Raw genomic sequence first — 23,262 nt, forward strand, 5'->3', positions numbered from 1 at the left:
GGTGCATCTTGTCGAACTCAGGAATCTCTCTGTCAACTTAAGAATCTGTGCAGAATTTCTAACAGACCCTTTCATTTTAATCCACAGAGGTAGTGTGCTCTTGTTCCATCAGTCATGATTGGGTAGAAATCCTAAGTAATTTGCAATTGTATTTTTGAGTGACACCCACATTGAGGATTGAACCTTCAAGCTTCACAAGAGTAACATTACAACTGAATTTTACGCCATGGACTTGTGGCGTTGTGGATAAAATACTTTGTATATTCTAATGTACTTGTATATAAAAAACTTTTCATCCAAACATATATTGTCACGGTTGTTGAAGTGAATATCAACTTACTCAACTTACCACCTCGAAATGTCTTATGATTGTACAGCGGGGTGGGTCAATTGTGTTGCACCAATTTTTTCTCAGTTTTTTTTTTTTTTTTTTTTTTTTTAAAATCGAAAGGGTTTACAGAAGACGCCTTTAAATTATTTTTAAATTCCTTCCACCCCAACAGGAATCGGAAGTTGACAAGTTAAATCGGAAGTTGACAAGTTTTGTAGGGATTGCATGTTGGGAGTTAAATTTGTTTTCTGTATATTTCTGACCACAGAGATTGGGGGTGGGGGAGTCAGTTTGCGTCGGGATTTTAAAAACCAACTTCAATATGTTTTGTTCACATCACTGCAAATAAGTTTTTTTTTTTTTTTGGTCCCCCGACAAAAGGAGGGCGGACCTGTAAATTCATGTTCGTCCGTTCGTCTGTCTGCACTTTTCTCAATAAGTACGCCTTGGAATTTTTTGAAATTTTGCACAAACACTAAACATGATATGAGTAAAAAAGTAACAGAACGGATTTTCCAGGAAAACTTTGGTTGCCCCCCCTAGGGTTGCTTTTTGGGTTAAAAATGGCTAAAATTGACACTTTTGTGCTTATTAAAAAAAAAATTGATGACTTGGATTTTTATAAAACTTTCTAAAAGTTGCAACTAACTGAATTCTATATAATTTTGTTTGTCTATACTTCGCGATAATTCTTGGGTGTGTCCCAGGGGCTCTTTTAGGGCTAATAAAAAACACTCCATTTTTGGGACTATTTTACCATATTTGTTCAAAATTTTCTGTGTATGTCTATTTAGCAGTTTCGCATGGTGCTGAACTCAAATTTAAATAGGTTAAAGCCTTGGGGACTTTTGAGGCTAGATGGTTGGGGGTGGGGGGCAAATGATGGACTTAGTGATTTCTTGTTTTGCATGGTGCAGAACTCAAATTTACATATGTTAAGGCTTTGTTAATTTTCACCGGGATTTGACATCCCCTGCGGACTTTTGAGGCTAAATGAGGGAGGGGTAAATGCTGAACTTAGTCATTTTTTTATGCCTCGTTCACTGTGCACTCATGGGGGACCATGCATGCTTCACTTGTTACCTTTACCAAACTGGAGGTAATGTTTTCAGAGTTTTCATTTTTTTTTTTACAAAGGAGTTACCATTTATCTAAAGTTGATAGAGCAGAGATAGGGGAGGGGGGGGATGAAGAATAATTTTTGCAGACCATGTAGAGGAAAAGTCATAACAGTTACCCACTAATATAGCATTGAGAGGTCCAGAATCAATTAACCAAATGGCAATACAGCAGTCCCAGAACTTTGCACCTTCTGATAGGACAGTCTCCTTAGTGGTTAATTCAAGGTTCGGGTCTTTGACTATAAACCGGATAACGTCAGTCCATATAAAACGTTTACATCCAGCACCCTTTTAAGTGACATGGACACAAGGAAATAAGAATAGGAAGAGAAGATAAGGTCATTTCAAACGATTATTCTGGAAAAACACTGCCGGCCCAGTGTACAGCTATTTTTTTCCTTTGTCAGAAACATCGCTCATTGGATCTGATACTCATGATAAAAGCAACCACCCTAAAAAAATTTTCACCCTAAAAAATATGGCAGGTAGATGGAAAAGTAACAGGTATTCGTTGACCGCTTTTTTTTTTTTTTTTTTAATTTTTTTTTTCACCCCTTTTTTTTTTTTATTGGAAACTAGCTGTACCCTGCCACGCGTTGCTGTGGCTCAAATTGGCGCAATGGAAAAAGTTCCAAAATGAGAAAAAACATGTTTCTTATAGGTTTAAATTTCCATTTTGCATGGGTACACAGTTTTTGTTGTTCCATTTTCTTAGCTGATATAGAGATTTTCCGGTTTGGTGACTCTTGAATACGTAACATAAATTGTCCATGTGAAAAAACAGTCAGTGTGTAACTGTAAGGCCCACAATTGTAAAGATTGTTCCCTGTGCTTTGTTGATGGTTATTGCAAATGACAATAAAATTGGAAAGTGCAATTTTCTAAAGTGTAATGATGTATCCGGTGGAATCATAGGAATGCATGGAATGAAGATATATTCATCTGTGAAAGGTCCTGTTAAGATTGTTGTTTCTATGATATTGTTTGTTAATTTTTTTTTTTTACTGCAAGCTATGTGCCATTGCAAAGCTTGGATTGGTTTATATTTCACAACATGATAATTAGTACACCAAATTTCAGTTGCAATACATGCAGTGGCATCCCTGGCAAATATAACTGTTGGATAATTAACCACTTTATCTGCTTTCACAACAGTGTCGATGGATTTGTATTTGACTACCTCACTTGGAATTTTACATTTAATTATAGCGTTAAGTTCATGGGCATCTTTGTATTGACCTGCAAGAATAGCTCATTCACTCAGTCAAATGGAATTCTTATAATTTGAATATCTGCAAAAACCTTTTAAACTAACTATTCTTTTGATGAAATAAAATTACAGAAATAACAGAAGTTAAAAGTCAAAGAATTTTGCCCTTAACTCTGACCAGCTGGCACTTTTTCGTACCCAATTTCCCACAAGTGATGCAAAAGTTTTTGTGCGGATCGAACAGTCTGCAACTGTACATGCATATTTTGAGTTAAGTTTAATGTCTTCACATGGAACAAAAAAGTAGAGTATTTGAGGCAAGCATTTATTTCATCTGCTGGTGTTGATTGAAGAATAACAGGTAACATTTGTCTGAAATCTCCTGCAAGCGATATTACTGCATTCCCAAATGGTCTGAAATTGCCACGCAAATCTTGCAAGGATCGACCAAGAGCCTCAAGTGATTTTTTGCGTACCATTGTGCATTCATCCTAAACAATAAGTTTGCATTTTTGCAATATTTTTCCCCATATTGGATGTTTTGGAGATGTCGAACATGAGATTTTTGAAAAATTGAATGTTTTAAAGTAGAATAAATAATTCTTCTACTTGGCAGCAAGGTCGCAGGTATTCCTCATGCAGCAAGAGCTAAGGCTATGTCATTTTGTTACCAAATGGCTGCCAAAATCAATTTAATTAGAAAGGTTTTACCAGTTACTTCTGGTGCTGTTCAAGGTAGCAGTAATTTCCAAATAACTTCTATTCTCACAGTCAGTAAATTAGGTGACTAAAATAGCATTTATCCATGTTTTGACAATGCCTTATTCACTGTAATTAATTTAGGAGACTAAAATAGGATGAGGGATTAGAGATGGACAGATAGAGAGGAAGATATATAGATAGAAAAGAAACAGTGAGAGGAAAATAGAGAAAGAGGAGATAGAGAGATAAAGGGATTGATAGATAAACAGAGAGAGGGGGAGTGTTAGAAACAGAGAGGGATCAAACAGAGGAAAGGAGAGAGATAGAGAGAGAAAGGGGCTCAAAGAGAGATGGAGAGGGTGATATAGAGAGAAAGATAGATTGAGAGAGGGAAAGGGAGAGATGGATAGAGAGAGATATTGAGAGAGGGGGAGAGAAACAGAAGGTGAACTACACTTCACCGTTTTTTTCCTCGTTCAGTAGAGAAGAAATCTTTCGAGACTGAGGCAATTTTAATGTTTTGTTATTATCCAGAGTACCCCTTTTTTTTGGGGGGGGGGGTGATTTTCCTCGCATTAGAAACCGACCGGGTTATCTGTACTTTCACTTAACAAATTAATAAAAGAAAAACATATTGTAAAATTTGAATTTAACAGGAAAATACTATTTTAAAAATAGCACGGTAACATAAGTGCATAAGTGCCACTAGGTACTCCTTGAGCGTTGAGTTCTATGGCGACCAGCATAATTATTTAATGGTCGCTCCCTTAGCCCCCACCCCCAGTCAAGGCTAATGCATGCGCACGTAACATTTTTTTTATTTACTGACGTTGGCTTAGTAACTGAACGATTTATTGATAATTTCGTAACCCTTAAACGCATGCCGGAAGATTTAAATTGGTTCATTATTGTTGTAATGAAAAAAAAAAAGTTTCATTCAACACAAAACCAAAAACACATATTAATGATAAATGATTTATTATTCTATTCATTGAAATTTACTAATTTTTAAATAAAAAAGTAAAAAAAAAAAAAAGTTAATAAAAAAATAGTTGCTTATGTGCACATAAACAACTTGTTTTTTTTTAGATTAGGTCCACCTTATAATCACCCCCCCCCAACCTCCTCATCTTAAGAACAGCTTCCGGAATAAACACCACTTTTGGAGGGGGGGGGGCTATTTGCAAAATTTAACTGATATTTGTTGTCAGCATACCCACCCGAAAATACTATTAAAAAAAAAAAAAGGAGGGGTTCAGTGCCCGTGGCAGAGAAGTAGATTTATTTATCAATAAAAGTTGCGGAGAAGTAAATTTATTTATCAATAAAAGTCGTCATTTAAAAAAGAAAATTGTGGTGGTGGACCTAAATGTTTTGTTTTTGCACTATTCAACAATTTGTTCATCCGCGCATGTAAATTAAAAAATATTTGTAAAAGTGAGAAGTTATCAGTAAATGATTTAGTTTTTTTTTTTTTTTTTAATTTATTTATTTTTTTTTTTTTTTTACATTAGGTCCACCTCCACAAATGTTAAGAACGGCTTTCAGAATAAACACCCCCAACCTCTCCATGTTAACAACGAATTTCAGAATAAACACTATTGGGGGGGGGGGGTATTTAAAAAAAAAAGTCGATAAAAGTCGTCATTTAAAAAGAAATTTAAAATCAAATGTTTGTAAAAGTGAGAAATTATTAATAAATGTTTAGTAACATTTTTCGGTGCTAATGCAGAGAGTGACCCGACCCGCGCTATTTTTTAAATCGTGTTTTTTTTTTTTAATCAATTGCAAGGTTAAAGTACAGAATAGGTACAAAACACCCTACCCTCCCCATGTTAAGAATGACTTTTTAAATAATAACGTTATTATTTCAGCATGGATCACTCTCTGCATGAGTACCCATTTTTCTTTTAATATTCATAAAAAGTAAAACTTTTTTCAAAATAAATAAATAAATGTTTGTAAATGTGACAAATAATCCTTTAGTTACGGCAACGTCAGTAAATAAAATATGTTACATGCGGGGCGACTATTATTTTTTTCTACTGGTCGCCATAGAATTCAACGCCCAAGGAGTACCAAGATGTAATTTTTTTTGTCAAATAAATAAATTTCAAGCAAGTTTTGCAATAAATAATAGATAGCAACTTCGTTAATTTTACGACTCGCCCCAGCATATTATAAACACCCTAACTTCCCTATGTTAAGAACGGCTTTCGAGGTTTATGGAAAGGCGTTTTTTTTGTGTTTTTTTTAACATGGGGGGGGGGTTAGGGTTTTTATAATACGTTGAGGCATGTAGTAAAAATGAAACAGTTTAGAAAAAGTTAAAACAAACTTTTTTTTATGTAAACAATGCCGTGAAAATAAACTAAACAATTAAAACGTAATGTTTCATGAGTGAAAAGCCTTAACATAAATAAAATTTTAAAAAATTGGTAAGTACATAAATGGATTTAAATTTTTAAAATATGGGATTATTATTTGTGTGTGTGTGTGTGTGTGTGTGTGTGTGCTAATGCAGAGAGTGATCCGCGCTATTTTTTTAAAATCGTTTTCCACGTTTAATTAAAGTTTTATGATATGTTTTTATTCAATTGTAAGGTTAAAGTACAGAATAGGTACAAAACACCCTCCCTTCCCCATGTTAAGAATGGCTTTTTAAATAATATTATTATTTCAGCACGGATCACTCTCTGCATGAGTAAGTTTTGTTTTTTTTTTACTTATCGAGTTAACAGAAAATGAAATCTTTCGTCAATTTGTGGCTGTGAAATGAATCGAACCGGAAGTTCAGTTTTACAACAGAACAGATTCGCAGTAACGGTTAAAAAAAAAAAAATTTATTTTATTTAATATTTTAATAATTCGCGAGGTAAATTTATTTCAATAACATAAAAACATACCTCGACTCTAAAGATGGGTTATCTGAAAATTTCAAATAAATTGGTAACGTAGAAATAGGGTTTTATTATTTTAGAACGAACCAACATTTACATTTTTATATATATAGATTGTTAACAATCGACAAATTTAATTCAAACATGAAACTTGCTCTGTTAATAAGGATTAGATGCTTAACAAAAAAAGATGAACATTCGTTCTGCACGTGGTTCAGATTCATTATGGCGAAAAATAGGTCATAGTGGTTTAGTGATTAATGACACGGATTGATGAACTGAGGGTTTCAAGTAAGATTCCAGTTCCACAAAAGTCACTTTCACTTAGGATGTTGACAACCTTCTCGTGGTTCTCTCCCATAAAAGTACCGAATATCTTTCCATGGCAGGTGCTCGTCTGAGCTCCAATCCCTCGTCCCCCCCCCTCGCCAATCTTTCACGAGAAACACCCGTTTGGCTGAAACTACTGTCAATAATTTTCCCCACTCTTTATCTGTGCCTAAATCTAAACGTAGATTCTATGAGCAAAGCTTCTTTCTTAGAACTGCACGCCAGTTAACTCTCTGCCGCTTGCCTGTTTCCCACCTGACTACAACTTGGACGTCTTCAAGTCCAACATAAACAAACTCCTGACAAACCGCCCCCTTAAGTAAGACACTATCAAAACCCCCAATACTAATGATTAGTATCTCATTGATTACTGTACACACAATAATCCTTATTCCTGAGTGGCCTTCGGGCCTTGATAAGTGGTGACCCCCATGTAAAAAATTTTTAAAAAATAAAAAAAAAAGAATTTTTACTATAAAACTATCGAAGAAATCAATGCCAACAATATTTGGATTCATACGATATGATGGTGAAAAATTACACCAAAATATTTTAAAGTTGTTAATGATTTTTATATTTCTAAAACTCTTTATGGAGGAGTTTAAGACTTAAAAATGCCAACGTTTATGTTTTATTGTTTTACCATGTTATTGGCAATATAATAACATTTTTTCTTGTTGGTTTATAATATCTTGCCCAGAAAAACTAAAACAATGCAAAACATTTTGTTCACTTATGACTGAAATAATCAAAATTATCAAAGTGATTTTTAAATAAATATCATCGCTTTAAATAATAACAAAATCTGAAATATCGTTTGGCTTTCATTGAGAATCGCACTTTGCTTACAAAACCATTCGGCGGAAGTGACGGCAAAAGGTATGGACGACCAACATTATATAATGTTGCTTTTTTTTTTTTAATCAAATATAAAAATCGAAGTTTTATTCAAACAGTCTTTATTTAAACTTTTATAACATTATAAACTTTTTAATAAAAATACGTTTATGAACCGTTTTTTTTTTTAATTAAACATCAGATGTTGATCTTTTTTTTTCACATCAAACATAAAAATAGAACCGTTATAAAAAATATTTTTGAACTGTTTATTTTTTTTTTACTCAAAACAAAAACAGTTTATATATATATATATATATAACAGTTCATATTTTTTTTTTATAACAGTTATATTTTTATATTTGACATAAAAAATTAACAACATCCCTGCTGTTTGATAAAAAAAAAAGTCCATAAACATATTTTGTTAAATATAGTGTTACGCTACAACAGAACACCGACCACTCTAATTTGTTTTTTTAGGAGTATTCGAGGTCGCTGACAACGAAGCTGATAATCAAACCCGTCGCAAATTTATCATTTGCATGGTATTAACCCCTGAACCCAGGGACTATTTTCCACCATTTTACAGCTCCTGTTTACGCTACGCGCATGTGCACGGTAGCATAAACGACGGCTGTTAAATGTGCCTTCGCGTAGCACACTGCCTTCTTACATGGTGTACGAATCTTCCACGGACAATTTAAAATTATATGAAAAAAATAAAACAAGAAAAAAAGAAAAGCACTCCAATGTAAACAAAAAATAGTAAAATCTAAAACTGTTAAATGGTATTCTAATCGGTAAATGTCGGCACGTTACTTACGGAAAAACGGTTAATTAAACTGCACAAGCACCTGTTAAGTCACACAAGTTCTACAATTGAATCTCTCTCCCCCCAAAAAGAACGAAAAACATAATGTTTGGTGCTTATGTTTTTGTAAACCGCTCCTGAAAACTTAGTTTTAGATCAATTAAAATGCATTAAAAACTACATAAGACAAAAAAAAAAATCCCCTCAAATAAAAAAAAGTGAACTTTTTCTTCTAATTTTAAATTGTCCGCCAATCAAATAAAAAAAAATGTCTTTGCGACATTATCCCCCCTCCCACTTGGAGTGCTTTTTTTCTTGTTTTATTTCTTTTTCATATAATTTTAAATTGTCCGCGGAAGATTTATACCCCATGTAAGAAGGCAGCTTGCTACGGGAAGGCGCATTTAACGTAGCGTAAACGGAAGCTGTAAAATGGCGGAAAATAGTCCCTGGGTTCAGGGGTTAATACCATGCAAACTTGCGACAGGTTTGATTGTCAGATTCATTGTCAGCGACCTCGAATACCTCTAAAAAAACAAATTAGAGTGGTCGATGTTCTGTTGTAGCGTAGCACTATCTTTACCGAAATTAATTATTCAAGGGGACGACTTGAAACAATCATGTTTCAATTTGATCCCTGCTTTTTCCAACTATCCTATCTCGTGTGACATAATTTCCTATGTTCTTACAGTACCTGATTTTTTTTTTAATTTATTTTTTATGTTTACACGCTAATGTTTCCCCTGTGAATTTAATACATGTTTTTAATGTGTGTGTGGGGGGGGGGGGTCCAACTCGTCAAAAAAAAAAAAAAAAGGGTCACTCTGGATTAAAACAAAAATAATATATGCCTTAATTTCTACCCAAGTTCCACCATTACCGATCGTTACAGTGTTGTCTTTTTTTTTTTTTTTTTACATGGAGGTCACCACTTATCAAGACCCAGAGGCCACTCAGGGATAAGGGTTATTGCGTGTACAGTAATCAATGAGATAGTATTGTAGTAAACATTAGTATTGGAGATTTGATACAGTGTCTTACTTAAAAGGGTGGTTTGTCAGGTCTCATCTGACATTTATTGGCCCTAACCCACGAGTGGCCTCTGGGCCTTGACAAGAAGCGGTGACTATTATGAAAAAAACAATAGTGTAGTATCTGTTCTGATGCCATACTTAGTCTATTCTATCTTTGGTCAGTGAACGAGAAGTCCCGAGGCAACTTTAATTTTTGTTTCAATCCAGAGTGCCCCTATTTCATGGAACTGTATTTTCTCCCACATCAAAAGCGATCGTGTGTGTAATTTTGTCCTCGTGGGGAGGCAAGTAAATAGGAACAATCACCATTATAATAATAATTTTCGGGGGAGAGGGTCTAAAGAACAGGACCCAATATTAAGGTTTCCGACTGCAAGTTACAGAACAGACCGGAAATGGCAGAAGTAGTTTACAATTTGAAAGTTTGAAAGTTAAAAAAAAATTAAAAATTAAATTAAGATTTCAAAAAGTAAAGTTGAAAACACTTCCTTGTTGGTACTAATTGATTGCTCCATGAGTGTCGGTATAAGTTCTGGGGTTTGTATTACTGTACACATAGATTCGAAAAAGTTATCAAAAAACAAATATATAACAAATAAATGTTATCAAAGGCAAGAGAAGTTACTTTTCTACCAAACTGGATATGTTTTTAGTGTTTTTTTTTTTATTTAATGTTACATGTTTATTCAGCTCGAAAAACATACAGTGTTTACCGATGTATTCGAAAATTTAAAATGGCGACCGACTCTCTCTTTGACACGGTAAGCTACTTTTTTATGGAAAGCCAAACATTTTACTCTAAATTATTTGAAAATTACAAAAAATAAAAGTGTAAAGAAGAAAACGATACTATGTTTACGTTAGGGTTAAACTAAAAGAAAGGGGGGGGGGCTTCTGCAGTTTACGTACTGTTATTTTAGATGGGATTTTCTTAGAACTGCATGCCTGTAGAACTGCCTTCCGTTTGCCTGCTTTCCAGCTGTCTTCAAGTCCAACGTAAACAAGTTCTTGATGAGCCGTTCCACTTAAGTTAACAAATTTACCGAATTTCCATTACTAACGGTTACTATATTGTCCAACTGACTACTGTACACTCCTTATCCTCGAGTGGCCTCTGGGCCTTGATAAGTGGTGATGCACTGATGCCTATGTAAAAAAAAAAAGTTAAATTCAATTTTTGGTTCTCATGTAGTTGTTGTCTCCCTGTTTCTATTTTCGTTTTTTTCTTTTCTCGCTCATATGTCCCTATTCCGAATTCGTAATAGTAGGCTAGCATTAGTGAACTTATGAAAGTAAAAACGCAGGCAAAAACTACATAGGAACCCAAAATTTATTTTTCTTATTTCGAATTCTTTAATCAAGTAAAAATGCCATGTTTTGATTACTAAATCTAAAAAGCTTTTTTTTTTTTATATAGAATTTTCAAGTTAAATTCTATTTTTACGCTATTTTTCTTTGTTCAATTGTTAGATAATTTAATAACTTTTTTAAATCTAATAAATAAAAAATTTAACTTTTACTTGATTAAATAATTCGAAATAAGAAACGTGATTTTTTGTTTTAATTTAATTAATAAATTTAATTATCAGTTTGAAATTGAAATAGGTTAAACTTTAAACAAATTTAAAAAAAAAAAAAAAAAGAGAGAAACATTGTGAATGATCATTTCGGTAAAAATAAACAAATAAAAGTTCAATGTTACGAATTCGGAATAGTGAGCGAGAAAAAACGTAAGTAGAAACAGGGAGACAACAATTACACGAGAACCCGAATTTTTATGGTATCTTTTGTTTAATAAATTTTAACATGAATAGTTAACAAAGCTACTCCCGCTCGCCCAATTCCCAAATGTTAAGAACGAGTTTCTAAATAATACCGTTATTATTTCAGCACGGTTCGTAAACTGCAGAAGTACAAAAAAAAAATGTGGACTCACTTATTGGTGGGGTGGCACGCACTACACCAAACTTAATTTATGTTATAGTAAATTACTGATTTCTAAGGATTCATTTCTCAACCGACCATCAGGAATTTCGATAAACGGTATTTTTTTTAGATTAGGTCCACCCACCTCCACAATTTTCTTTTAAATGACAACTTACCTAGGTTTTCGACTATGCTGAATACGTAAATTGCATTGAAATTTTGCAGAAATAATTAGTCATCGAGATATAAAAAGTTGTATTATGCATTGTATTCTTTGGCGGCCATCTTTTTTACGCGCGTGCGTGCAGTGTCAGTCATAAATGAGTAGATGGCCGCCAAAGAATACAATGCATAATACAACTTTTTATATCTCGATAACTACTTATTTCTGCAAAATTTCAATGCGATTTTCATATTCAGCATAGTCGAAAACTTAGAAAAGTCGTCATTTAAAAGATAATTTACCCGAAAAACAGCTGTTGGCATAAGAATGTACAATGTGGGCTATATTTAGTTTGGCTTTATGCAAAGAAGGGGCAAATAGAGGATGGAAGCCGTTGCTCTCATCTTGAGTGTTATTTTCACAACATTTCGGTTGATGTAACCTCCAACCTTCTTCAGGCATATGTGTGAAAATATTTGATTTTCTTAAATAAAAAAATAAAAAACTACTTGATCGATTTACGTAATTCTTGGAATATGACATCTTCATGCAGTGACAAGTACGTACATTAAAGATTTTTTTCAGATTTTTCTGGTAAATTTTTTTTTTTTTTTGGCCCAATTATAGACAAGCAGTAAGCACCGCGCACCGCACCGCGCACCGGTATATCTTATCGAACTCGGGAATTTGGACGGAATTTCGAACGGAATCCTTTATTTACTTCACGGGTGTAGTAACATGTTCTTGTTCTGTCAGCCATGACTGGATAGAGGTCCTAAATTTGCAATTGTATTTTTTCGGACGCCGACACTGAGAATTGAACCTTCAACCTTCAGGAAGGGCTCCATTCGAAATTCCGTCCAGATTCCCAAGATCGACAAAAACATTCCAATGTTCTACAAGAAGAAGGTCGGAGGTTACATCGACCAAAACGTTGTGAAAATGATACTCAAGATGACAACAGCAGGAGTCCAAAGAATAAAAAAAAAAATACGAATAATCAAAAAGATCTGTTTTTCTTTTTTTGGTGTTCAACAATAATCAGGCATCAATTAATAAATATTCCGAAAATTTCAGTTAGTTGCATTAAAATATTTGAGTTTGTATTACAATTCACAGAGGTACAAAAAAAGTTGTCAAAAAAAATAAATAAATAAAATAATATATATATATATATATACATATATATATATAACAAATAAAGGTATCCGTGCTGAAATAATAACGTTATTATTTAAAAAGCTATTCTTAACATGGGGAGGGTGTTTTGTACCTATTCTGTACTTTAACCTTACAATAAAATTTTTTTTTTTTAAACTTTAATTAAACTTGGAAATACGATTTAAAAAATAGCGCGGATCAGTAAGTGCATTAGCACCAAAATAAATGTTATAACAGGTAAGATAAGTTACTTTCCTACCAAACTGAATAAATTTTTAGTATTTTTATTCAATGTAAAATGTTTAATCGGTTCGAAAAACAAGTAATATTGAGCGCTACCGGAGAACAAGAAAAAAATCGCCGCGATGTATGTTTACATCTTTGAAATCTAAATAATCGCTTCAAAATAAATTTTTAAAAAATGGTGGTGAGTTTCTTCCACCATTTTGTTTTATTTCTTATTTTGAAGTCATTGTCGAGACTTCAAAGACATCGCAGCTTTTTTTCTTGTTCTTCTTCGATAGCGTTTAATATTACTTACAACATTGCTTCCGCCGCTGTCCGAGGAGAAAAGAATGGTTAGTATGATTTTATTTTACGGCTTTCGAGGTTGGGCGGTGTTCATTCCGAAAGCCGTTCTTAACATGGGAGATTTGGGGTGTTTATACTACTCTGGGGGGCACGTAGTAATTAGTTCTTTCCGGAAGTAATCATTATCCGGTTTGTTGTTTTTTTTTATTTCGTGTTTCGATCGTAGTTTAAAATATACTGATTTCTCCCTCTGATTACCTATGTTCGAAATTATGGGTGATACTAATAGAAAGAATCGGAATAAAATAAAGAGGTGCTTCTGCTTCTTTGCTTCTACACTATTGGGACGAGTTTGTGTAGTCGATAAATGGGGTTTTTAGATAAAAACAATGGTTTCAACTGCTTTTTTTTCTCTCAATTCTAACAAATTACAATGGTACCTTCCAAATTATACAGTCGGAATTACCTGAATTATTTAAAAAAAAAAAAAAAAAGAAAAAACTTTAATCGTGGTAGTAGGTGAGAAATTGTCGTCATCTTGTTTAACTCGAAACGGAAAATTACCTCCCTTTTGAACTCTGTGTTTTACAATCATCTTCATCAAATTCTATTTATTTATTTTTTTTTAATAAATAATTTTCTACCTCATCGATTTTTGTAATTTTTGGCCTTAAAAAGACGAGAAATACGTAGATACCATTGTTTTCATGTGAAATCCAGTATTGTGATTTGCGAAATTTCGTCCTAAACGCCAATTAAAAAATATATATATATATATGTCGTCTTTTATTTTATCTAAATGAAACATAACCTTGTTTTATGCCAGAAAGTGCTATTATAATTAGAGGATTGTGCTTATAATAGGAATTGGGGGGGGGGCACAATAGGAAAACAAAACAATTTGTGTGCGTCAGGTGCTACAGTCCTTAGGAAGAAAAAAGGGTGTCACCTCGCATGAATAACAAACATTCAGTTGTATTCACGGGATTATCATATTGTTGAGATAACCATTTCATTGATAGCTTTAAAAAAAAAAAAAAACAGACGACGTAACGCCCTTCCCCCCGGGGGTGGTTTAAGAAATATTGTATACTCACCGCAACAACTGTAAAAGCAGCTGCAAGCAGGCAAAAATAAAATACAGGTCTAAAGTTTCCCATCGTTTGATATTAATTCGGATATTTTTAATAAGTCACAACATGGCTAAGTGAGTTGACAAGTGCAACAAGACGGAGTAGATAGAATTTTTCCTCCTTCCACAGGAGAGTTCGATTCACGATCTAAGGGACGTAACTCTGTTTATTACGCTGGATGATTATTAATTCTATAACAATTACGCATAAAAATTATTTTTTAAGAACTTGGGTCATTTTTTTTGTTATAACCAACAAAACGAAAAAGTGTTTAAAAAGGTATATAACAAGTAAATGTTATTAAAGGCAAGCTAATACGACATTTAATAGGTGGTTTTCTACCAGTATTTTGTTTAATTTTCTATTTTTGAGCGATTATCGAGACTATGAAAATGTGACCCGCTCTCGTGTCGGACATTTTTTTTCTCACGTAACACTCGACACTACTTGTTTTTCGAACTGAACAAACGCTTTAAAATAAGTTATATAGCACTGAAAACTTATCTAGTTAGGTAGAAAAGTAACTACTTTTTAAAATCACTTTTTCGTCTTGTTGTCTATAGTAAAACATGTCCATAATTTGTGTCAAGTCGAGTTTTTCTCTGAAAAATAAGGATAAGGGTAAAACCCTGGCACCTTCTGACACTGAGGTCAGGTTTACTCAGGTGCTCGCACGCTCGACCGCTCGACGCTGTAAACAGTTTAAAATGAGATATATTTCAAGTCATCCTCCCAAGCATTACCACCTCCTACATGAGGGTGGGAGAATTGTGTACTGGCGGCGGTCGCTTACCGAGGAATGCTGACTTCCCGAAATCAACCTCCTGGCGAACTGACCCCCCCCCCACCACCACCTCACTTAAACTGTTGGGGCGGTAAATACCTTAAACATGGATGAATAAAAATTCGTCTGCTGCGTTGAACCATTAAATTTTACGAATGTTGCGTAATCATGCCCTTTCCTTACAAAATATGAAAACACACACACACACACACACACACACACACACACACACACACACACACACATACATACATACATACATACATACATATATATATATATATATATATATATATATATATATATATATATATATATATATATATATATATATATATATATATATATATATATATATATATATATATTAAAAGTTTATATACAGTTTCAGATCGAATATTTCCGGAAAAAAAATAAAATAAAAACTTGACTGAAAATTTGCAGTCAGTATAAATAATCTTCTTTTTTTTTTTTTTTTAATTTTTTTTTTTTTTTTTTCATCTTTTCATCTGCGTATGGGACAGTTGAGTGAACGTACACAAAAGGCACTAAATTTCAAAGATTAAGAAAAAATAGATTTATTGCAGCGACCCCCCCCACACACACACACCCATACACTTTTTTCGGGAGTTATTCTTGAAGTACGGATCATCTTCCAAGAATAATACATTTGAGTTATCAATTTCTCGAAAATGTGTTAAAATAAAAGTTTTTCTTTCTATTTTTTTCTAGCTTATTTTTATTTTTTTTTTTTTTTTTTACTAACGTCATAAATCAAGGAAATATTCAACCCCCCTCCCCCCCGAATTTGCCATTTGTCATCAATCAATTGGGGCTTTTTTGCGAAATAATGAAACTCGAAAAATTTAATTTCAATTAAAACCAATATTATCTACTTAAATGATCATGTCGACACTAGTAACATTACAAAAAATTACGAAAAACTATAAAGTGTTTAATTAAATATTAATGAAAATTTCTTCCGGAAAAAATGCACAAGTAAATTTATACCTTAACATTTTCCTTTAAAATGACGACTTTAAGAGGTTTTCGGGTGTGCTGAAAACGAACATCGCATTTACAGTTTCTGCAAATAAGTAGTTTTCCGGATATTAAGCAATGTGATTTCTTTTGTTATAAATGGTGGCCGTTGTTTTCCGGGTTCGAGTAAACTTAGATAGGATGGCTAGTTACTGGAAGTTCAACACGTCGTTGTTCGATGTGAAGGGAAGGACTTCCGGGAACAGCTTCTACTAACCATACAGAGGGAATTGACGGGGGCTATTATCAGGAATAAGTGGTGGGATAACCTAAAAAAAAAGTCATTAGGTCCTTCGCTGCTGATTTTAGTCACCGACTCAACCTTAGTTCTAGAGCAGCGAAAGCGGCACTAGAAGATAGATTAAAAAGGGTGGTGGAGGAGGGGGATAGTGCTAATTATACTATAGTTCGGCTGAACTGGACTCCTTGAATAACAGGGAGGACCAGGGATTACTAGTTAGGGCTAGATTAAAAAGAGCGCCAAAGGAGGCAACAAATATGGCCGTGTCACCGTGTGCGGAGGAGTTTCGACGTTCTGCTGATCGACACATTGCCAGTGTCACATTGCCAGACGGATGAACCGTAACATCGAATGACGGGATTTTGGAGGGTTTTCGAACTCATTTTCAGGAACTTTTCACCAAGGAGCCTGGTCTGTCTACTGAACAGTTTGACACCTATTTAGCTGACTTTTCTCGCCTTGAGGCGACCGAAGCGGCTAGGTGTGAAGGTAACATAACAGAGGAAGAAGTCCTTGAGGCCTTGAAACAGGTTGGGCTAGACAGGACCCCTGGGATTGATGGTCTGCCCTACGAGATGTATTTGAGTCTGTCGCCCATTTTTATTCCTTTGCTGGCCGTACTTTTCAACTCCTGGTTTAGGAACGGGTGCATACCTCAGTACTTTACCAGGGGGATCATTAAATTGCTATGCAAAGATAAAAATGGAGGGGATGGGAGAGGTAATTTCTGTCCCTTAACGATGTTAAATACAGAGTTAAAGATTTTGGCCAAGATCTTAGCAAATCGTCTGCAGATTGTCTTACACCGTCTAATAAGTCCCGAACAGACTTGTTCTGTTAAGGGCCGGACGATTCAAGACAATTTGCACACGATACGCTTGATCGTAAAAAAAGTTGACACAGAAGCCACACTAATCAATTTAGATCAGTCCAAAGCATTTGATAGCGTAGACCATCGTTACCTAGGGGCTGTTCTTCACTCGGCTGGCTTTGGTTCCCAGTTTCGCTCTTGGATTTGCCTCTTGAATGCCAACCCCGTTGCTATGGTGGAAGTGAATGGGGTGAGGTCGAAACCCTTCATTTTAACAAGATCGATCCTTCAAGGTTGTCCGTTATCACCGATGCTATATGTGCTGGCGCTTGAGCCATATTTGCGCCAGCTTTGGGTGAATCCGGTCCTTCGCGGGATTACTTTGCCAAGTGGCTCTACCCCGGTAAAGTATACCGCCTATGCTGACGACGTGACCGTGCTTGTAATGAGCAGTGCCGAGATTAGAGTCGTCGACATAGAAACTAGTCGGTATGCCAAGGTCACAGGGGCCATAATTAACTATGTTAAGTCTATTGGCTTACGTATCAGTGCCTGGAGGGGTATGCCCCTTCAGGGATCCTTTGGTTGGACTGATGGGCCATGCAAGCTACTCGGCGTCTGGTTTGGCTCTGACCTCCAGCTGGAGAAAAATTGGTCGGAAGTATTGGAAGCGGTCAAGGTCGCATCTCATTTGTGGGCCTTGAGAAACCTGTCTTTGAAGGGTCGGGCGGAGGTATGCAATTCTCATATCTATCCCCTGATCCTATACCGTCTATCAGTACTTCCACTCCCGGAGGCCACACTAGTTGATCTTGTGCATGCTCTTTTCGTGTGGAAAGCAAGCCATGGTTATCCGGTAGGTCTGTTAGCTGCATCTGTCTGAAGGCGGTCTGGGTATGCCTAGTGTGGAAATACGTAGACACACTCTTAGGCTGATATACCTGGATCAAATGTGTACACCAAGTGAGGGAAACGGTGTCTTCTGGATGGAAGACACTAAGAAAGTCTTTCAGGCTTTGGAGAGTGTGCATTCGGCTGAGGGGAAGGCACACAAGTTGCCCCGAAACGAGGGCCCTTTCTATCGTGACTGTCGGCAGGCCTTGAGATACCTTCTATGGGTGAAAGAAAGCCTCTCTGACACCCAGCTGTTGTCTCACAAGGCACTATATCGGGCCTTGGTGAGGGGATCCTTCGAGACGAAAAGATTGAGGAGTTCGGTTTTACGAAGGAGGAGCGCCGCTTAATATGGCCTTGGGTGCCTGGGTCGAGCTGCTTCGATAATTATGAGGCATCATTCACCTGGCTGGTAATTCGAAATGCCCTTTGGGTCGGCAAAAGACTCTATGCAGCGGGTTTTACAGAGACACCTAATTGTGTCCGATGCGGAGATTGGGAGCAAGACCTTGATCATGCTTTCTTCCACTGCGCGACTGTTCGACCGTTGTGTGAGTTAGTTGAAGGCTTCACAGTTCGCATGCTGAGCGGGCAGTTTTTTGTGCTGGATTCAGTTTCCCTGTGCTGCAACTGGGCACCGACCATGAAGAAAGAAAAACGCTACGTTTTTTTGTGTTTGTTAGCAGTTATGAGAGGCGTGATTTGGACGACGTGACAGAAGGAGGTTTACGGAGATGAGACCTTCACTGCTCCCCAGCTTGTTCTCATTTTCAAATATTGATTGAAAATGCGAATTAAGCTGGAGAATGTGAAACTCACTCCGGCAAATTTCAACGACAGGTGGGTGAAAGTTTCACGACTGTGTAGAGTGAATGGAGCTGATCTTGAGTTCCTTTTTTGAATTTGCTTAGGTTTAAGAATTTTGGGCGAACTGAACAAACATAAACATGCATCAGACTACCTAGAATATGCTAGTTAGGCATTTTTGTTCGATTTTTAACTTAGCTAGAGTATGCATGTTGTCATCGTCCTAATCCCCTTTTTAATTTGCCCCTGTCCCATCGCCCCCTTTTTTTTTTTTTTTCCTCTTTTGGTTCGATAATCCCCACTCCCTGCCCCACGAGGTGATGGATAGACTGTTTTGTCAGTGATGTAGGCCATTTTTGTGGTGTTTATTCAATAAAGTCAGCTTTAAAAACTTTCTACCTGCCACAATTATTAGGTTCTTTTTACTAACCCAATTTTTGCATCGTAAATTTCTTTCATTTGTTATCTATAGATATAAAAGCGAAAATGTATGTATGTGTTCGCTTTTTCTGTATGTCTACAAAAGGCTTTTTTCAGAGAAAGCGGTCGCTCGCTTCACAACTTTTTAAAACTTTTTATATCACATATAAATCGTAATATCTCACAGTTAACAATGAAGCTCGCCTGTCTATTTAATTTGCTCGATTTCGGGAAGATAAATATTCAACATTTGTCACTCACCGCATGTGGGTTAGTCTTTTTCCTATAACATCTTGGGAAAATAAAAATCCCGCAGTCAAACTTGACCTCATTAACTCATTAAAACGAACACCTGCCAAATCCAAGTAATTAAATAAATTCAAACATGTTTCCGTTAGCATCTCGTGGTGGGGCAATGGTTAACGTTGCACTTTTTTTTTTTGTCACACTTTAATTTACAACTTTGCCTCAATCCTCATACTTACCTACCAAAACATTTTTAACCCCCCCCCCCCCGGAGTTTCCACACACACCTCCAAACACCCGGGCAACGCCGGGTAACCCTTGCTAGTTGTATATAAATTTTTTATCCCCAACCCCCCACATCATGTATATATATATTTGTAATTTTCGGGTTTAAAGTAGGATGTCCTCAGAGTGATTCTGATATTTTGGTGAAAGAGTCTAGCTAAGTTAACATTATGTTAGTTAGGTCAACATTAACCCCCACCCCCTTTTTCGGCCTTGTGCCACATTTTTATTTGTAAAATTTATTTTGCTAATAAAATAAATATTTACCCTACATATTTCTCAAAAACATTTTAACAGACGGCCACTTCTTTTTCTTCTATCTGTTTACTGGACAACCAAACACTGACTATCTTCTCCTGAATATAACTTTTGGTAGTTCAAAGAATTTTCTAACTTTTCCTTTCCTCACTCAGACATTGTGCAACTTTCTTTTACTTATACCAAACGGTGTAGGTAATTGAATAAACCCTTTTGTTGTTCTGTTTTTTTTTTTTTGTTGTTTTTTTCTTATTTTTTGGTTTTGTTTTTTTTAACTCATTTCATCCTAAGCAAGGCATATTGCCACTTGGATGTAACTAGCAACTATTTGGGACCATGCTTAAGGAAGATGAACAAAATGTTGGTTTACGTTACATTTAAACTTCTGCTTTCTGGTGTTTAGGGACCTCAACAGTGAAGGAGTGTCATTTTGTTGTGAAGCAGGTTTGTTGGGAGTATATACATTGAGGAGACACAAGTGCAATGAGTTCAGAGCACATTCCATTAAAATACTTGTAAAACAGGCACAGAGATGCAACATTGTAGTGATGGGACAGGGGTTGAAGCTTAGTTGACAAAGTGGGATATATTAGATTGAAAACTCTTTTTTGGGACCCTATCCAATAGGGAGAGACTAGTGGTAGATGCATCAACCCATCTATAGAAATGAGGGAACAACGCAATGGAAGTTTCATTCTATATTAATAAACTTTATTTGCTATCTTCGTTAGTAGCTTTATTAGAAGAATAGAAGAGAGAAACGTATTAGCAAGAGAGTTCAGTGTTCATATGTGCTTGCATTGTAGTAGTGAAGAGTTCGTTGATAGAGAGAAAAGTGTTCCATGTATTTAAAGATAGAATTAATATATTGCCGGCTTGTTGAGGGAGACAATAGTGTTTATAGCTAGTAGCCGTCGGTACAAAGGAAGCCAGTTAAAAGAAAAAAAGGGCAAAGACCAGTGCGTTGCCGTATTGTCATGAGTGTGTGTGAGTCGTATCAACGAGGACAGTTCTTTAGCATGGCAAAGAATGTTCGTTTGGGTACGGCACGTGGAAGCAAGTAGGTGTTTCTCTCTCTACCTATTTCTTTCTCTCTCTCTCTGCCTCCTTCTTTCTCTCCCTCTCTCTCTCTCTCTCTCTCTCTGCCTCTTTCTTTCTTTCTCTGCCTCTTTCTCTCTCTCTCTCCCTGCCTCTTTCTCTCTCTCTTTCTTTCTCTCTACCTCTTTCTTTCTCTCTCTGCCTCTTTCTTTCTCTCTTTCTCTTTCTTTCTTTCTCTCTGCCTCTTTCTTTCTCTCTCTCTTTGCCTCCTCCTTTTTCTCTCCCTACCTCTTTCTTTTTCTCTCTCTCTACCTCTTTCTTTCTCTTACCCTCTTTCTTTCGCTCTGTCTTCCTATTTCTTTCTCTCTCTCACTCTTTTTGTCACTCTCCCTCTCCCTTATTCTTTCTCACTCATCTCTCTCTCTCTTCCTGCATTTATACCTCTAGTCTCAGACGAACTATTTTAAATCAACTGAAAATATAAATTAGAGAACAACATTATTAAATCGTTCAGTAAAATCACGTGATAAACTTTGATATACCGCGAAAGAAAACAAATATAAATGCTTTTTCTGTTAACCTTATAGAAATGAGAAAACGACGCAGTGGAAGTTTCATTCTACATTAATAAACTTTATTTGTTATCGTCGTTAGTAGCTTTATTAGAAGAGTAGAAGAGAGAAACGTATTAGCAAGAGAGTTCAGTGTTCATACGTGCTTGTATTTATAATAGTGAAGAGTTCGTTGATAGAGAGTTCCGTTTTTTTTACATAGGCGTCACCACTTATCAAGGCCGATAGGCCACTCAAGGATAAGGGTTAAAGAGTGTAGAGTAGTCAAAAGGACAATATAGTAATCGATAGTAATGGAAGTTTGGTAAATTTGTTAACTTAAGTGGAACAGCTCATCAGAAACTTGTTCACGTTGGACTTGAAGGCAACCATATTGTAGTCAGCTGGAAAGCAGGCAAACGGAAGGCAGTTGTACAGGCATGCAGTTCTAAGAAAATCCCATCTAAAATAACTACGTAAACTGCAGAAGCCCCCCCCTTTCTTTTAGTTTAACCCTAACGTAAACATAGTATCGTTTTCCTCTTTACACTTTTATTTTTTGTAATTTTCAAATAATTTAGAGTAAAATGTTTGGCTTTCCATAAAAAAGTAGCTTACCGTGTCAAAGAGAGAGTCGGTCGGTCGCCATTTTAAATTTTCGAATACATCGGTAAACACTGTATGTTTTTCGAGCTGAATAAACGTGTAACATTAAATAAAAACAGAAAAAAACATATCTAGTTAGGTAGAAAAGTAACTTATCTTGCCTTTGATAACATTTATTTGTTATATATTTGTTTTTTGATAACTTTTTCGAATCTGTGTACAGTCCAGAAGGTCCAGAACTTATACCGACACTCATGGAGCAATCAAGTAGTACCAACAAGGAAGTGTTTTCAACTTTACTTTTTGAAATCTTACCCGAACCTAATACTTCGAATATCGTCTGTCTCTTTATGTTTTTTTTTTTAAACTTTCAAATTGTAAACTGCTTCTGCCATTTCCGGTCTGTTCTGTGACTTGCAGTCGGAAACCTTAACATTGGGTCCTGTTCTTTAGACCCTCTCCCCCGAAAATTATTATTATAATGGTGATTGTTCCTATTTACTTGCCTCCCCACGAGGACAAAATTACACACACGATCGCTTTTGATGTGGGAGAAAATACAGTTCCATGAAATAGGGGCACTCTGGATTGAAACAAAAATTAAAGTTGCCTCAGGACTTCTCGTTCACTGACCAAAGATAGAATAGACTAAGTGTGGCATCAGAACAGATACTATAATATTGTTTTTTTTTGTTTTTCTTTCACAATAGTCACCGCTTGTCAAGGCCCAGAGGCCACTCGTGGGTTAGGGTTGAAGACAACCATATTATAGACAGCTGGAAAGCAGGAAAACGGAAGACAATTTCACAGGCATGCAGTTCTAAGAAAGAAGCTTTGATCATGGAATCTATGTTTAGGTTTAGGCACAGATAAAGAGTGGGGAAAATTATTGATAATGTTTTCAGCTAGTGTAGTATTTCTTGAATTTATTTTTATTATTTAAAGATAGAATTATATATTTAAAGATAGAATTATATATTGCCGGCTTGTTGAGGGAGACCATATTGTTTATAGCTAGTAGCCGTCGGTACAAAGGAAACCAGTTAAAAGAAAGAAAGGGCAAATACTTTAGCATGTTGCCATGTTG

General features: G+C 35.6%; 1 protein-coding gene across 3 annotated transcripts in view; it reads right to left on the reverse strand.

Annotated features, from left to right (window-relative positions):
• The window catches only part of LOC145263060 (proton-transporting V-type ATPase complex assembly regulator TMEM9-like), a 54,490-nt gene extending 39,451 nt beyond the window's left edge, over positions 1-15,039 (reverse strand). For all 3 annotated transcript variants that reach the window (XM_080119913.1, XM_080119910.1, XM_080119911.1), the window contains exon 1: positions 14,158-15,039. In XM_080119913.1, coding sequence (XP_079976039.1) covers positions 14,158-14,220 — 63 coding nt within the window. In that variant the 5' untranslated portion in view covers positions 14,221-15,039. The remainder of the gene's footprint in view (positions 1-14,157) is intronic.
• Between the last annotated feature and the right edge of the window lie 8,223 nt (positions 15,040-23,262).

The sequence above is a fragment of the Euprymna scolopes genome, chromosome 38, assembly GCF_053919585.1.
Source record: "Euprymna scolopes isolate OS-2025 chromosome 38, ASM5391958v1, whole genome shotgun sequence".
NCBI classification, from domain to species: Eukaryota; Metazoa; Mollusca; class Cephalopoda; order Sepiida; family Sepiolidae; genus Euprymna; species Euprymna scolopes.